A 17,386-nucleotide genomic window follows, 5' to 3' on the forward strand; every position below is an offset into this window, starting at 1 on the left:
ATTTATTAAATAGAGTGCTTACCTGAATTGTTAAAGTACTGTTGCTGTCCTGGGTAACCAACATTGGAGGAAAAAACGCCTAAATATGAAGAAAAGAAACATTTTTATAGTAGGCATAAGGCTTTCTACCCCCAGTTTTATTGAGGTGTAACTGACAAATGAAAAATTGTATATATTTAGGTGGTGCAATGTGATTTTTTTTTAAGGACTGTCCATGTGATGATTTAATATACATACACATTAGTAAATGATTGTCACAATCAAGTTGATTAACACGTCCATCACTTCCCAGTGGCCATATTCTGTGTATGTGCAAGAATTCTTAAGGCCTACGCTCTCAGCAAATTTCAAGTATATAACACAGTATTAACTACAGTCACGATACTTACTGTAATTAGATACTCAGAACCCACTCGTCTTCTAACTAGAAGTGTGTACCCTTTGGTCAGCATTTCCCCACATCCCCTGGCCTCTGGCTGCCGCTGTTCTACTCTCTGGTTCTATGGGTTCAACGTTTTTAGATTCCACATACCAAGTAAGATCATGCAGTATTTGTCTTTCTCTGCTTGGCTTATTTCACTTCGTGTAATGTTGTCCAGGTTCATCTATTTTGATGCAAATAGGATTTCCTTCATTTTACGGCTGAGTAATATTCCATTGTGTGTACTTACATCATTGTGCATGTATATTTATATAACTGTGTGCATATATATATATATATATCTCATATATGTAAATGAGGTAGATGTCTATATCTATCTATCTACATATATGTCTCACACTTTCTCTATCCATTCACCCATCAGCAGACACTTGGCTGTTGTGAATAGCTCGGTGATGAACGCGACAGGGCAGACAGCTCTTTGAGATCCTGATCTCGTTTCCCTGGGATATATACTCCGAGGTAGAATTGCTGGATCAGATTGTAGTTCTATTCTTAATTTTTTAAAGAACCTCCATACTCTTCTTCTACAATGGCTTGTATCAACTTACATACCCTCCAACGGGGTGCCAGGGTTCCCTTTTCTCCAAATCCTCATCAACTTGTCTTTTTTGATAACAGCCATCCTAACACTTCCTAATTTCAAACTATATGACAAAGCTATAGTAATCAAAACAGTAGGATACTGACATAAAGACAGACACGTGGACCAATGGAATAGAATAACCATAAGGCTTTAACTGCCAATCTTTCCAATTAGGAGGTTCTTTATAACAAAGTCCAAGGTCATTTCAAATGATTTCCAAACAATTGTTAAAATAACCTCTTTTTTATTTGGGGCTAGCCCTAGAACACACTGAGGACAATGAAAGCCTGACTTATTTTCCCTGGAGTTCTTTAAAGAAGCCTGTTGATGGTCTTTGCTTTCCAAGGTACCAAGCTTGGGCTTTGAGACCTCTGTACAAGTAGAAATGCTCTGGCTGTAGAGAGACCTTGCCCCCAACAAGACTAGAGGAAAGCCATGCTCCTTCCCCTTCCTAAAGGACTGTCCCCTTCCTTGTCCTGAAAAGGGCAGTAGGACAGGCAATTCCGCACTGCTGAAGGGAGAGAGGGCAGAGTCACGGGGCACACCTGAGAAGGGATGCTCCCCTTCCAGGGTAATCAGACAGCAGCCTGCCCATGCCTGCTTATGCTCCACAGGGTTCCATGTCCCCCCAGCACCCAGATCAGTCTAGACCTCTCTCCAGCTTTACCAGGAAAAAAGGCACAGAGATGGCAGGCTATTTGTAAATAGCACTGAATATCTGTTTCAACTTTTATTTTCTTTCCTTTTTTTTTTTTTTTTCTGAAGTGAGAAGCAGGGAGGTAGAGAGACAGACTCCTGCATGCGCCTGACCCAGATCCACCGGGCATGCCCACCAGGGGGCAATGCTCTGCCCATCCGGGGCATTGCTCTGTTGCTGCCAGAGACATTCTAGCGCCTGAGACTGAGGCCATGGAGCCGTCTTCAGCGCCCAGGCCAACTTTGCTCCGGTGGAGCCTCGGCTGCAGGAGGGGAAGAGAGAGATGGAGAGAAAGGAGAAGGGGAAGGCTGGAGAAGCAACTGGGCATTTTCTCTTGTGTGCCCTGGCTGGGAATTGAACCTGGGATTTCCACACAACTTTTATTTTCTAATATATTCCTTTGAAAACAGAGTGATGTAAAAAATGAGCATCCTCAGAAAAAAAGGCAAGGTTTTAAAAAGGAAAGCTGCGAGTTTAAATACTATAATTGCGAGGGAAATCACCTTGAAACACAAAATACTTGCCTGCATTCTGTAATGTCTGAAGGAAGCTTTAGTAACCACTTAATCTTTAGACACACAGAAAAATGAAACAAAACATTAAAGTCCTGAGATTCATTTTTTTTTCCTCTCAGCAATATTTGGGCAACAAAGCTCATTACTAGATTTCCATTATTAAGTTGTATCAAATATATAATAGAACTGGACATTTTCAATAAATGAAGCTCCCATCGCCTCCTCCAAGCACACACACTGGAAACCCAGGAATGAGAGAATAGAGGAAAAGGGGACATTCTCAGAAGCCACCCAGGCTGCAGAACTCGTCCGGAAGCGAACACATTCAGCTAAGAGAGGCAGCAGGATGGTGCCCAGAAAGCCCTCTAATATCATGAATATTATATGGTTCTCAAGGCTACCAGTCCTCGGCACAAACTGTGAAAACAAATTATTTGTGGTTCAAGAAAAGGTAAAATAGTCTCAGAAGGTTTCCCATGAATAAAAGATGAAATATCGAAACTCACATGGTCTATAAAACAAGTGTTTGCCAAATACTGTCCTTAAAAGTCATAACCAGTATAGATTTTAAATTGAGGTCTAAAAAAATTCATAAATTTATTTCTAAATAAGAGAAGAGTATTTTCATTGGGAATTCATTTGAAGGAAACAAAAAATAATAATTTTTTTAAAAAGCAGGAGCTAAGCTTTAAGTAGTAACAGACTTGGTTTGGCCATGCATGAAAATCTCTCTCCAGCCAAGGACTTAGCGGTCACTGAATGCTTTAAAATACTGGCCCTCCATTTCAGTACGGACTTGGCTTTTTCAACGTTGCCTTGCACATGAATTCATGGACTACCGTATAATAATGCATTGCTTTAAAACATTAAAAAAAAAATTTTCCATTGATTTGAGAGAGAAGAGGACGGGGAAAAAGGGTATGGTGGGAGGAGACAGACAGAGATACAGAAAGAGAAAGTGTCAACTTGTTCTACTTAGTTGTGCACTTACTGATGGCTTCTCACATGTGCCCTGACCAGGGGTTGACCCTGTGACCTCTGTATGCCAGGATGACGTTTTGTCTCCTGAGCCCCCTAGCCGAGGCTATGGAATGCATTACTTTAAACCCACTTCAGGCCCCTGCACTGCCAAGGAAGTCATGACTTTCCGTGAGGAGCAGTAATGCCAAGGGTATCCATATATACCGCTGTTTGTCCCTAGGAGCCTCAGGCTTAACACGTGGGTTTGCTCCCTCTCTGGAGCAGCGTGAGGAGCTACACCAGCTTCTCTGCCCCCTGGCCTAGGCAGAGACTACGAGCAGTTCCTAAGCAGAGCCAGAGGGTAGCTTGGAGTTGCTCCTATTCCCATTAAAATTAAGGCGAGCTTCCCCTTGTTGTGCCGAAGCTGTTTCGTTCTGTACCTGCACATGTCTCCATGATTTTCTTCAGAGGCCCGTGAGCGTACAGTAGTCCGACAAGAATGCCGGCCAGGTGCCCGGCGAAGGAAGTCCTACGAGAGAAGGAGACCTCTGTGAGTGTCTGCTCCGCTGCTGTCCACAGATGTCCCTCCGTCCCACTGTCCGCAGATGTCCCTCCATCCCACTGTCCGCAGATGTCCCTCCGTCCCACTGTCCGCAGATGTCCCTCCGTCCCACTGTCCGCAGACGTCCCTCCGTCCCACTGTCCACAGATGTCCCTCCGTCCCACTGTCCGCAGATGTCCCTCCGTCCCACTGTCCGCAGACGTCCCTCCGTCCCACTGTCCACAGACATCCCTCCGTCCCACTGTCCACAGATGTCCCTCCGTCCCACTAGCCCACTAGCCCTTCCCGTGTGAGTCAGTCACGGTCTGCAGGCGGCCCCACGGCAGGGTGTTTATGCTCAACAGCATTAACTCAATCCAAGGAACAGCATTTCCTACTTGAAAGAAAAGGAAAAAGACAATGAACAACCGCCACGTGTTTAAAATGCAACATCACTCCTTGCTCGGGAGAAGTGGGCTGGCGCCTTCAGAGCACTAGCAGCATTTTGTCAGGACAACCCGTTATATTTCTTCCAGTTTTCCTCTGTGGCTCTTATCACAATACATAAGTGACAACAGTTTTCTCTGAATTAAATCTCGAGTCACCCAGCCATGGTGAGAAGGTGCAGAGCGGAGCAGACAGCTGTGTTCTCGCTCGCCGCTGACCAGCGACACAGAGCGCAACAGGAGCAGGGCGGATGAGATTGAGATGTCCGCATGCCCCCCCCCCGGGGGGGCACCTCCCTCTGCTGCTGTCTTTGTGTGCATCTTAAAGCTGCTCAGCAAAAAGACACAGAAAATGTAAACTTCAGGCTCGAAAGATGAGTTAGGGCATTCACCTGGTTCGTCTTCTTAAGATAGCATCTAAGACAGCCAATCCCTTGTACATATAAATTCAAGGCAAGCCCCAGCTAAGTATGTGCTGTATGAGTAAATGAATAAATGAAAGAGAGTCACCCTGCGGGTCTCTCCGCCCCCCCCCCACACACACACACTGCCGTCCTGCGACTCTCCTGAAACAGAGGGCAAACCATGTCATTGCTGTCCTGTGAAACTCAGCCTTCTCTGCAGCCTGCGGTCAAGGCCTTCCAACACGTGGCCTCGTCCTTCCCTCCCCTCCACCCTGTCTTCTCAATCCTTCCCGCCAGCCCAGCCCAGCCAGCCACCCCCTGAGCGCTCATGGGAGACCACAAGGCTAAGCTAAACAGCACCCCTGTCATAAAAAGCAGGCCCAGGCGAAGAAGTCGCTCTTTCTGGGGAGCAAACATGTTTACACCTTTGCCCGTCTGTCTGTCTCTCTCTGATGAATCCCTTGAGGACAGTCTTATTCATCTGTTATGCTAAATTAGAAGCTAAAAAACCCAAAAAACAAACAAACAAAAAAAACAACCAATAAAGGTCAAGCATATGAATACATTTCCCTGGCTTGGGGGAGATGGCCCCTCACCCAATGCCCAGAAGGGGGGCAACTGAAAGCTATCCAGGAGCCAATGCCAACTGCAGCGGCACCGCCGTTCTACACCCCACATACCCACTGCGCACACCCAGCCTGGTGCCCGGCGCAGCACAGACGCTCCAATATGTGTGGAATGAATGGTCTGAGTGTCCCAGGATGGTTTCATCAAGACCACCAGCAGGCAAGTTAAAAACCACGAGATCCTCAACTTAGAAGGGCCCCCCTGAGCGTGGCAGACATGAGGCTGAGGTTCGGTCACCCACACACAAGGACGAGAACCAAAACCAATACGTGTCGCCTACCGCACCAGCAATGAACACACAGAAGAAAGAGGCCGGGGGCACAGACAAGACAGCGACAAGTCATCTCGGCTGTCTCGGGGCGAGAGAAGGCCTGCTGGCTCAGGGAGGAGACCAGGCAATGGCAGCCCTCAGAGATAAGAAGAAAGGAAGGCTCCCAAAGTCAGGAAGGTACTGAGGCTTCTCCCCATTAGCCAATCCCATCATGCCATTGCCCAGCTGGGACCCTGCATGTGGCACACACGTTGAAAGTCTCACACACACACACACACACACACACACACACACACCACCTAGACCAGCATTCCTTCAGGAGAGCTACTACTCTCGTCAAATGTATCTATCTCCTAGAATGTGTAATATGATCATAAAAACATAGGATCAGATACTCGGTTTCCCAGTTTCAGCAATAATAACATGTACTGTACTTCTCTTTGGCTTTCCCCCCAAAATAAAATAAAACTGGGCTTATTTTATTATACGTTTAGGCTAAATAATACACTCCAACTAGTTCTAGGAATGGCAAAGAAAGTGGTAGTTTGAGGGATGCAAAACAAGAGTCCAGAGTCAATTTTTTAAAAGTAGTAACCTCAATTTAACTGAAAAGAATGCAACTTCATCAATATTTTTGAAGCTTCCTAAACCAATCTTTATGGTGAATCACATAGTTATAAAAATAACATAGAAGAAAATTTCAATGTAAAACCCCAACCTATCAAACAATTAATCTTGGATTTCATTTACAGTTTAGAGTACAATACAGTTAAATGAATTTCTTATCTCTCTCTATAGCTTTGCAGAAGTTTTAGTTGTAATCTAACTGTCCTAATTGGGAATAACCAGGAAAGGGAGACTGACAGACCAGAGACCATACTGCATTATCCTCCAATAGTCAGCATTTTGCACAAAAGTCTCATCTCAAAATTCTAGGTGTCTTTATTATTTCATTTCACCTCTATAAAGGTATTCTTTTAAAAAAAATGATCTTATTCAATCAAAACTGAGAATCTCTCGATATTACTCATGAAAAGGGGAGGATTCCACAACGAGAAAGAAAGTCGTGCTCGTTCTGAGAGGTACGTTAACTTTCTCTATGTCACTGAAACCCTTTGAGAGAGGAGCTCCCTTCCCCTCGAAGAGACGCCCAGAGCCCTTGTCCCGGGAGAGGAAATAACTCTGCAGAGAGGAAATGGAAATGGAACTTCTTCTCCCCGGCAGGGCTGGACTAGGCACATCTGTCCCTGCCTCTGGGGGGAAGGCCACATCCCAGTGCTCTAATACGTGGCTGGGCTAACGGCTTCGGAAACTGATTGTGTTATTATGATCGTTAATTACACATGCAAAACAGACATCTGAGGTGTCGGAGGAAACCCGTGCCCTCAGGGCAGCCTGCCCGAAGGGGTGCGCTCCCCGCTGCCCTTAGTTCTGCTGGAGGCTGACAGCTCCACGGACAGGCAGGGGAGACCTTGCTCTGAGGAACAGCTCCCTCCAGGCCGCACTGGGTCCTGGGGCCGACACTGAGGAGTTGGTCACAGCCTGTCTCCCTCTGTCCAAGTCAGTCCTCAGGGACAGAACCACCACATTCAACTTTATATTCATGGCCACACCTGATGCGGTAAGTGACCCGACACTAAGAGTCGATAAACAACTACTGAACGGGTGGAGGGGTGGAATGAAAATTACACATATATATAAGGCACACATTCAACATACATTACAAGTGTGTTATAAAAACACAAGTTGCACATGGTCACTAGTTAAAAGTTGTATTAGTATCAAATTTCATTGAGAAAAGTAACAATTGAACATATCCTGCCCTACCCCCGACAATATATGCCACAAAACATATGCTCAATTAATAGCACTAAACCTATTATAATGCCCTAATATTGATCACTCAGAAGCTTTATTTCTTCTCATAGCGACTTCCTTTAGGAAATCATAACATAACAGCTATAATCAAATACTGACTGTCATGGTGAGATACAGGCACAGGGGCCAGAGACACATCGCGCTTTGGACAGCCACACCGGTTGTGCACTGCAGGCTACAATGAGAAGAAAACAATATGTCCAGGGCCTCGTCAGCTCCACAAATATTGGACATATCCAATATCCAAAGTTAGGTCACCAAAGCTCAACTTCAGAGCCAATGTCGACACAATTTCATTTCAATAGGGGACAATACCTCAATCCAGTAGTTCTTAAACTTCTTCAGTTCTGAGCCCCTTTAAGTGTCAAATGGGAGCCATGAGTCCTGTCGGCGGAGAAACTCACACACAGAACCTGGTTTTAAGAAGCTCACAGATGGCTTGACTTCCACCCATTGGATCCACCCCTCACTAAAAATCTTTGCTAAAGTGAAAGTAACCACCACAAATAGAAGAATTACAGGCATCAAGCATCAAGTCTAAGTTGTTATATACTCTTATTGGAAAAACATTTCATTCGTACTCAAATCTGAACACACAGACAGCCATTTACTTAGATAACTTAAGTTTATTAACATGTCCAACCTGTTTGGTGTGCCGTTGCTCTGTAATGTTGTAGCCTACTTCTGAATTCAATTTCCTTCTCCATAGAATCCCAGTTTTAGTAATTCTTGCAACTCAAGGCCAAGGGCAGAAAACTGTTAGTCTTTGTATGTCCAAAATGGTGTTTATTTCAGTTTCCTCTTTTGCTGATAAACACAGGCTCTATGGACGCTGCCGGGAAATGTCAGAGAGTCGCTCTCCCCTGCAGGCGACCTGTCTTTTCTCTCAGCTTTTAGGGTTTCCTCTTTATTGTGGATATACTGTCATTCTACCACATTCATTCCAGTGATTGATTCATTTTATTTACCCTCCATGACATGTGCTGTGCTTTTCTACCTGAGGGTGTGTGTCCTACAATTCTGAAAAACTGTAGAAAGCCATTATTTTTATACTGTGGACCTCCAGATATGCAGCATTTGCACATTTCCTGACACAGAGAGGGCTACGTGTTCATAGAAAAGGAAGGAGGAAGAGAGAGAGGGAGGGAGGGAGGGAAAGAGAAGGAAGGAAGGAAGGAAGGAAGGAAGGAAGGAAGGAAGGAAGGGAGGGAGGGAGGGAGGGAGGGAGGAGGGAGGAGGGAGGGAAGGAGGAAAGAAGGGAGAAAGAAAGAAAGAAAAAGAAGAAAGAAAGAAAAAGAAGAAAGAAAGAAAAAAGAAAGAAAGAGAGAGAGAGAAAGGAAAGGAAAGGAAAGGAAAAAGGGAAAGAAAACAATGGAAAGTGAAACTCAAATTGCTGTTGCTATACATTACTTCTAAGGGATATTGATGGTGAACAGGTAATTCTGGAACAAAACTAAGGGTAAGGTATTATTGTGGCTTATATGTCAATTATATCTCAGAGCGGGGAGAAAAGATGGTGTGGATTTCAGTTCTGCAAACCGCATTATGCAGACATTATTAACACCAACATGCCGCATTCTTTCCTAGCCCACCAGCATGAACTGAATCTCACTCCTCTGAGAGGCAATTTGTAAGGCTGAGCTAAATGCTTATGCAAAATGCTCCCACTCCTGCATGCTACCATTACAGATTCAAAAGCTAAAGCTATGACTGAAAGCTGTGACAAGCTATAAAGGTTCTCCTCCGATAAACGGCAAATTCTTTGCACAGTTGAAGGGGCTGCCCTCTCAGGCATAGCTTGGGAAGTGGAGAGTGCGTCATGCCGAGACATGATCTCCCTGCATATGCAGAGCAAATGACCTCATTAAGGATGGAACTTGATGGAGACACAGTGCTGGACCAGGGAAGGGAACAGGTAAGGTAAGAGGCAGTCAGTAGAGGTGGCCTGCTGTACTGTTTGTTCCATAGCTTCCTCCTGTAGAAGCAGTTGATGGGCTGGGCCCATCAGAAGTTCTGGTGCTTGGGCACTTTAGCAAATGGCCCCAGGCTGACATTACAGAAACAGGAAGTAGCGAGAATTGTTCGGGTTACTGAACTTTAATGCCACAAGGAAAGATCTCGATGGGATTGCTTCTTCCCAAGGTAAACTGTTCGTAAACTGTTTTCTATCCTTGATGCTCTCTTCAATCCCTATGGCAGCACAAGTCTTTGGCAACGGCAACGTGGGAGAAACTCGGTCTATATGTTCTCTCTCGTTACCACACCTCCCTCAGGACCCCTGTCCTGCCACCTTGGGCCACAGAAGTAAAATCCAATCGCTTTCCAATAGTACATTCCCCCAGAGATAGCTATATTGTCAGTGCAACCTCTACTATGGACTTATTACGCAGAGCACCAATCTCGGGCACAAGGATACTGCAGAGGTAAGAGGAAGACCTGTTACAAGAGAACTTCCTGGATAAAAGGTGATGCCTACCAAGTCCTTGGCTCTCAATTCTATGTCCCCCAGCCTGGCAGCAAGATACCCCATAAGCTGGTTCGAGGAGGGAGCTCTCATCCATTCGACAAATATTTACCGACCACGATGTAAACAAGACAAGCACGGCCACTGCCTCATGCAGCTTACAGTCTAGCAGGAGAAACAAACACACACGCAGTGTATATAACTGTATGCTATAAATATAAGAAACAGAGGCGACCTCCTCCAGTGTGGTCTGGGATGGCTCCTGAAGTGGCCCTGAAAGTGACAGCCACAGGATTTGGAGCTTGCATGCCCCAAGGGGGGGCCTTCTGTCAGGAAAAGCACAGGCATAAGAGCTACAGGGCCAGGAGGCAGCCAGGGTTCTAAGAGCGCTGACCTAGCTCGTAGGTGGCGGGAGCAAAGTGAGCAAGGGCTAAGGACACAGGGTGACGGTAGGTAGGAGGGGAACTGAAAAGAGAGGCCACGCTCGGATCCCACACAGGCCTGCGTGTCTGGGGAAGGAATCTGGGTGGTTCTGCAAGTACAGTGAGAGGCTAGTGAAGAATTTTAAAGAGTGATCTAGTCCGTGTGCTGGGAGAACAGACCCCAGAAAGGCGAGAATGGCCTGTGTGAAATGCTGGCAGCCTGCAGCAGAGGTGGGGAGGAGTGAACCGCCTGGCGTCTGCTTCGTGGGCAGAGATACAAAGACTTGCTGATGGATTCAGCGAGGGGGTGAGGGAAAGGCAGAAACCTAGGCTTCTGGCTTGTGCGAGAGGAGGGATGATGGGACCACTCAGGTGGGTGGGAAGAGAATGCGAGAGCTCAGTTTTGATGTGTTTACTTTGAGATGCCTACAAGACAACAAGCAGAGATATTGGTAGAGCATTCAGTAGGTAGCTGGATGCCAAGCTGGAAATGGAGAGGAAGAATGATTCAAAATATTACTCCCATAATTCATTTGGCTCCTACAGTATTTACATACAACATAACTATAATGGTATATCTACCCACCCATTCCATTGAACACATTATACATACACAAATATACGTAGCTCAAAACAAGATTGAAAAGAGAAACATAAAATCAGCTAATGAAGAAGAATCTCCCCCACAGACTAAGTAGGGGCACAGATGTTCAAGACAGAGCACAACACGGTGAGGCCCCTGTTCTCCTCCTCACCAGACACTTCACCAAACTAGACACACCCCGAGTTCCCTTCCCATACCTTCCATACTCACTGCTGAGTAGATTCCAGCTGCCAAAACTCTCTCCACCTGCTCTGCACCTCCCCACACCCACCCCAGCCCCCGAGACAATCCAGGAACAGGGTTATGGGCACAGGTCCCGGATTTGGACTGCCCAGGGCTGCATCTGGAGTCTGCCCTGGGCATCACCGTGAGCCTTCACTAGCTCTCACCACTGCCACAGGCTTCTTCCTGGCTTGGTCAGCCTCGCCCTGCTCTAGCCCGCTGTCCCCAACCATGACAAACAAGCATGTGCAACACATATGCCTTTTGGTAGCTCCCAGAGTTTTTATAATAAAATAAAAGCAAGGCTTGCTATGCCCATCATGCACCTCTGCCTGCCTCTTTAGCCCTCCCTCTCCATTGCTAGCCCCCAGCCCCGTGCCACCCCAAGATCCAGCCATCTGCAAAAGCCATGCTTCACCCTTGACGACTCAGTGTGCCCGGAACCCTTTGCACTCCACATCACCCGGCTGAGCCCAGGCAAACAGCCCTCCTGGTCACCCCGGGCCAGTGCTTTCCCTGTGAGTGGGGCGGCCCCGCCCCTGCGGGATGCCCCGCCCCCTTCCGCCTTCTGCTCCTTCCTCATCAGCAGTTTCGTCTGCCATCGCCCCACTGCTTGATTTAGTGGTCTTACCCCATCATCCCCAAGGCCCCCCTAAACCCAAGGATGTGTAATGCTCCCTCTATTCTTTTGAAATGGGATTTATAAATAACACACCTACACACGTACTTCTAAAAACACGGTCACATCCATGCACACAATCTCAACTCACCATAATGCCCTAGCTGGACCAACAAGAAAAATCTGTAGGAAGCGCCACAGTAAAGAACCAGGAATCCTAGGTGCTCAGGCACCCCCCCCACACACACACACACACACACCAGGAGGCAACGCAGGGGTCCTCCTCCTCGGCTCTGCACAGACTCCACGTGACAGCCAGACAGCCAGAATAACAAATGCAGGGGGACAGAGATGGGCTTTCTGTGATACAAACGCCATATGCAGGGTTCCATTGGTGACATGATTTTATGTGAGGGTAAGGAACTCTGGACTCCAAATCAAGCAGAGTAAAAGTTTCCTTCAAGTTGCACTTACAAGTCAATTTACAATTTTCCTGGAAAAGTCGCCGTATATTAAATCCATGCCAAAAAGAAAAAAAAAAATCTTTGTGTTTATATAAAAAAAAAAACAATTGGGTTTTAGGCTCAGATAATCATAAAACAGCTTTTTCACCTCCATAAATGTCCTTTCGACAGACAGGGATGAGGGGGCAATGCAGGACCGTTCTTGTCATAGGGCAGTGTCTTGTACCCTTAGGGGACCTAGTGCCTCTGGCCCCTGCTCACCAAATGCCAGCAGCACCCCCCACTGATCATTATAACTAAAAACAACCCTGCAATTTTCCAAAATTCTTCCCGGGGACCAAGCCACCTATCCCAGAGGGGACCACTGGCTTAAGCACACAGCCAATGTTTATTAAATGTTTGCTGAATTCATGACCCTTAATCATTAGGCCTCAAAACATATTTCTTTTCAAAGCACTTCTCACGTGACTACACTCTGCACAGATTCCAAGGATTCCCATTCAATCTGCAACATCTTGAACTGATATGCAAGAAAATGTGCCCGCACTACCGAGGGGCACACGGGAAGTCAGACGACTGGAAAGGGGCCGTGATCACTTCCACATTGCTCTGCGGCGGATAAATGCAACCTGGCACGTGAAAAATCCTCCGCCATCTGCTATTACTATCGGCAAAAAGATTTCTGGATGCCACATGAATGAGTATTGGCCTATCACCTCCAGAAAGTAAATAGACTTGAACGTGTGACGGTGTGAGGAAGCAAACAGACGTTCCTGTGAGCTTAGCCTTTGGAGGTATTTTCTTTCAGAAGCGGTATCATAACTGGAAATCCCTTGGCCCTGCGGGAGCCAGGCTCTCAAGGCTTGCAGTCACTTAAGATGGGCTTGGGTGACCTGGATGAGTGGGAGCTCAAAGGGATACACAAGGAAGAAAGGGCAGCAGGGACCAGCCTCCGCTGTGAACGCGGAAGTGCCTGCGGAACTTCCCCTGGACCCACGGGAACACGAGTGAATCGGCTGCCGACCCTCTGGCTCTCAAGCCGCTGGCGCATTAGAATGTCTTAAAGAGGTTTTCAAAATTACAGCTCCTTGGACTCGGCTCCCAGAAATTCTGCAAAAATCGCTCCCGGGTGGGACAGAATGTGATATTGTTTCATTTGTTTATCTTTTTTGGTTTTGTTGTTTTTAAATCACCAAGCGATGTTAATGTGATGAGGTTGAGCACCACTGATCTTAAGCCAGAGTTCAAATTCTAATGGTGAGATTTCAGCTGCCATAGTAGGCCAATAATAAAACACACACACACGCGCGCACACACACGCACGCACACACACGCACGCACACACGCACGCACAGACACACATGCACGTTTTGAGTGCAGGCAAGTCTCTTCACTCTACAGATTACTCCACAGAAGGACGTCTGTCTGCCTTCTTGGTAAACTGGTCTTCATATATTCTATAGTAATGCTGCAAGAGAGTAAGTATAGCTTTGAAAATTCACGCAGGGAAACATGAACTTACTTCAAAAAAAATCCCAGTTCTCTGGACTTATAAAAACCTGATCATTCAGACAGAGTGCCCCATATCCAAGAGAGTCATACGCACATGGCCGAAGATGACAATAGTCAAGAGTTACAGTAATCTCTGCATCCCTGGAGCCAACACAAAGACTGGGACACAAAACTGGATCATAAAGTTTGCCGATAATTTTAGAACAGTTAAATCCTACTTGTGGTTAAATTTGGTCCAAATCCAAATTCTGACCATGAATGCCCCACCCACTGTATGCCTCAGAGCTTGGGCCTGCCGCTGACACCACACACGGCTATGTGGCAGCTTCGCTGGGACACCCAGAGGACGCTGCTACTGCCACCCGACAGAGAACCACCAGGGGCACGGTTCTGAGAACTGCCCAACAGAGCGGAGTCCTCGTGTGCGATGCGACCTGCTGGGCCGAACGTCTGAGAACAAAAGCAACCCTAATTAGAGACCCACATCCACTCATCGAAGAAGAGCGTTGTTACCTTCAGAGAAACACAGTCCTGCCTCCAGTGGAGGCCCGGCGGCAGCAGGAGCACAGGAGGACCTACCTGTACCTGGCCAATGAGATACACTTTGTAGCTAATCTTTAAAATACAGCGATGAGCCTGGCCAGGCAGGGACAACAGGTGTCCCTCCGTTTCTGACAGGCTCTCTAGCCCAGTGCTTCAGTATTCTCATTTTATTTTTTTATTTTAGTGAGAGGAGGGGAGGTAGAGACAGACTCCTGCATGTGCCCAACAGGGATCCACCCGGCATGTCCACTAGGGGGCGATGCTCTGCCCATCTGGGGCCCTTGCTCCATTGCAACTGGAACCATTTTTTAGCACCTGAGGCAGAGGCCATGGAGCTATCCTCAGCGCCTGGAGCCAACTCGCTCTATTCGAGCCATGGCTGCAAGAAGGGAGAAGACAGAGAGAGAAAGAGAGAAGCAAGAAGGGGAGGGGTGGAGAAGCAGATGGGCACTTCTCCTGTGTGCCCTGACTGGGAATCGAACCTGGAACATCCACACCCTGGGCCGATGCTCTACCACTGAGCCAACTGGTCAAGGCCTCAACAATTCTAAAGTTACCTGTCAGCCTTCCAGTAAGTCCTTTTGTGTTTACATTTGCCAGAGCTGATTTCTACTATTCTCGACCTAGAATCCCAATGGGAAGGGAACAGATACATATAAGGATGCTGAGGAAATAAGTGACTCTATTTTCTCTAGAATTGCTCTCCTTGGGATGAGGCAAGACAGGAGCTGCTGGTCAACTCTGTCACCACGTGGAAAGAACTTTCCTCAGAATGAAGCTTCAAGTTGCACTGGACAGATTCTAAGATGGGCCCTGGTTGCCTGGGACCCCTGGTACTCACACCCTTTCTGAGCATGTGTGGAACCTGTGACTTGCATCTAACGACTAGAATACAGCATGCCGCTTCCACCGTGGATTTCCTAAGACAGTGATTTCTGCCTTGCTCACGAGCCCTTCCCTGCAGCTGTCGTATTGTGAGCTGTTCTCCGAAGCGATCCGAGTAGCAAGGACGGCCTCTCTCTGACAGCTGACAGCAGGGCTCTCGGTCTGACCATCCCCCAGGAACTGAGCTCTTTCAAAACCACAAAGCTGGGCAGCACTCCTTCCCCAGGCCGGCCTTCAGATGAGACCTCAGTGCCACCGGACACCTTTGTTGTGCTCTTTGTTGAGACAGTGTGAAGCCAAAGACCCAGGTCAACCATGTCCATCCTCCCGACCTACAAATACCACAAGATCATAAATGTGTGTAGCTTTAAGCTACGACACTTGATATCATTTGGTACACAGCAATGAATGACTAATACAGAAGCCAACACAGGAAAAAAAAAAAACAACAGAGCCAGGATATAGAGACAGAATCCTGATGACACTGACTGAGCCCGTGAATCCCACAGCAGAAGTCTCTGAAACCCTGAAATGCACCACTGGACATTTTAATGATGTAAGCTCATCGAGGTCCTTTTCTTTGATAAAGTGGATGGAGCCAGGTTTCTTTACAATGTAAGCAAAAGAATCTTGACTTAGGTGTCCAGAGATGGCAGAAGCCATGCAGAACCGACAGATTTCAAAGTCTCAGAGAATACTGCTATGCACTATTTTAGCTCCAGTGCAGGCTGCAAGAATGGGGCACACCAGCACTGCTGTCTTTTCAGACGGGATATGCAGAATGAGTCCACTCCACAGTATCTGAAACACCGTTACAAACAATACAGGTCCAGGGTACAATCAGCACGCGCAGGCCACTCGAGAGCAATCACACGCAGTGTACTCAGGGGGACACTGGGGTGGAATTTATTAGTTTTAAATGAACCGTTACCATTTCTTAGGGCAAATCTTTAAAATTACTGCTACATGCACAAGGCTTTCAACTTAATGTTCCAGACAGGTGTTTTCACCCTTCCTGTGTCTGTCTAACCACAATGTCCCAACTCCTGTGGCTGCAGCTCCAGTCATGCCTCAGTCCCTGCCCACACACCCTAGGGCTCTTGCCATGCAACGTCCATAATGCTTAACTCTGAGAGTCTCAGACTAAACAGCTGAGAACTGCAGAACATGCCCAATACCGCTACTATTGTTGTGTAAAACAAAACCCAGCCACAGTCATAATAATGATGATGGTGATGAGGAAGGAAATTCCTTCTACCTTCAGAGAAACCACCCCTCTTTCTTGGCAGGAAGAAGGTATGGATACAGTGCTATGCATTCCGCTTAGCCTTTGCCATCAGCAAGTTTTCCTTTGTCACTACATAAGAAGAGAAGCCAGGGATAAGATCAAGAGAAAAATGAGAGTCACGAGTCAATGAGAAATATGGCCAAGACGCATACAAATCTACGAAGTAGTCTTGAATTAGGAAGGAGGCTCTGAATATTATTCCACAATGCTGCTCACCAGCTCCCTACTGGCGAGATGAGCAGGCTCTGAGGACGTGCCCACTTCCTTGAAGTGATGCCATTCCATGTCTACCCTGTCCTTGTGTCTCACACAGCAGCACACAGGCAGGGGAGGGGAGGGGAGGGGAGGGGAGGGGAGGGGAGGGGAGGGGAGGGGAGGGGAGGGGAGGGGAGGGGAGGAAAGAAGGCTGCCATGAGTCAGCCATCAAGTTAGAGAAAGCAAACCAGGCTTGCTATTAAAACCAATTTCACCATAAGTACTTACGTAGTATCTGTGTTGAAATGACTTTAAGGCAATTCTTTAATGGGAAAATGCAAACAAAATAAAAATTAGTAACAGTCAGTTTCTATCAAGACTCCACTGGTTATTAGTAAAAAGATGGACCGGAGAGTGTTCATTTTTAATTCGTTGACTCTAGTTGTATATTCAGTACAAAAGAGCAGAGCCAAGTTTATAAAGCCATTTTTCTGCCGCCTGCTTTGTACTGAATTATTTAAAACTCATTTGAAAAACACACACACCCCTGACAGTTTTTAAAATACTGTTTGACAACAGCATTTTCAACATCTATAACAGTATGTGCTGGAAGAGCAGAGCCTGTATGTACGCACTGTCTTGCATTAGCAAGTACAGAAGTCTTTTTACCCGCCGGTGCGTCACGCTTCACAAGATCACTGGAGAGGAATAGGAAATGTGACCTTTTGTTCCGCATTGAAATTACTTGGTATAGATCATCCAGTGAATTCACACCACTCTCACAGCAAAAGTAACTGGTTC

General features: G+C 46.7%; 1 protein-coding gene across 7 annotated transcripts in view; it reads right to left on the reverse strand.

The window, feature by feature from the left end:
- Nucleotides 1-17,386, reverse strand: part of RHBDD1 (rhomboid domain containing 1) — a 122,321-nt gene that overhangs the window by 55,646 nt on the left and 49,289 nt on the right. For all 7 annotated transcript variants that reach the window (XM_066279470.1, XM_066279469.1, XM_066279466.1 and 4 more), the window contains 2 exons: nt 3,641-3,729; nt 23-79 (listed from right to left, as the gene is read on the reverse strand). In XM_066279470.1, coding sequence (XP_066135567.1) covers nt 23-79; nt 3,641-3,729 — 146 coding nt within the window. The remainder of the gene's footprint in view (nt 1-22; nt 80-3,640; nt 3,730-17,386) is intronic.

The sequence above is a fragment of the Saccopteryx bilineata genome, chromosome 5, assembly GCF_036850765.1.
Source record: "Saccopteryx bilineata isolate mSacBil1 chromosome 5, mSacBil1_pri_phased_curated, whole genome shotgun sequence".
NCBI lineage: Eukaryota > Metazoa > Chordata > Mammalia > Chiroptera > Emballonuridae > Saccopteryx > Saccopteryx bilineata.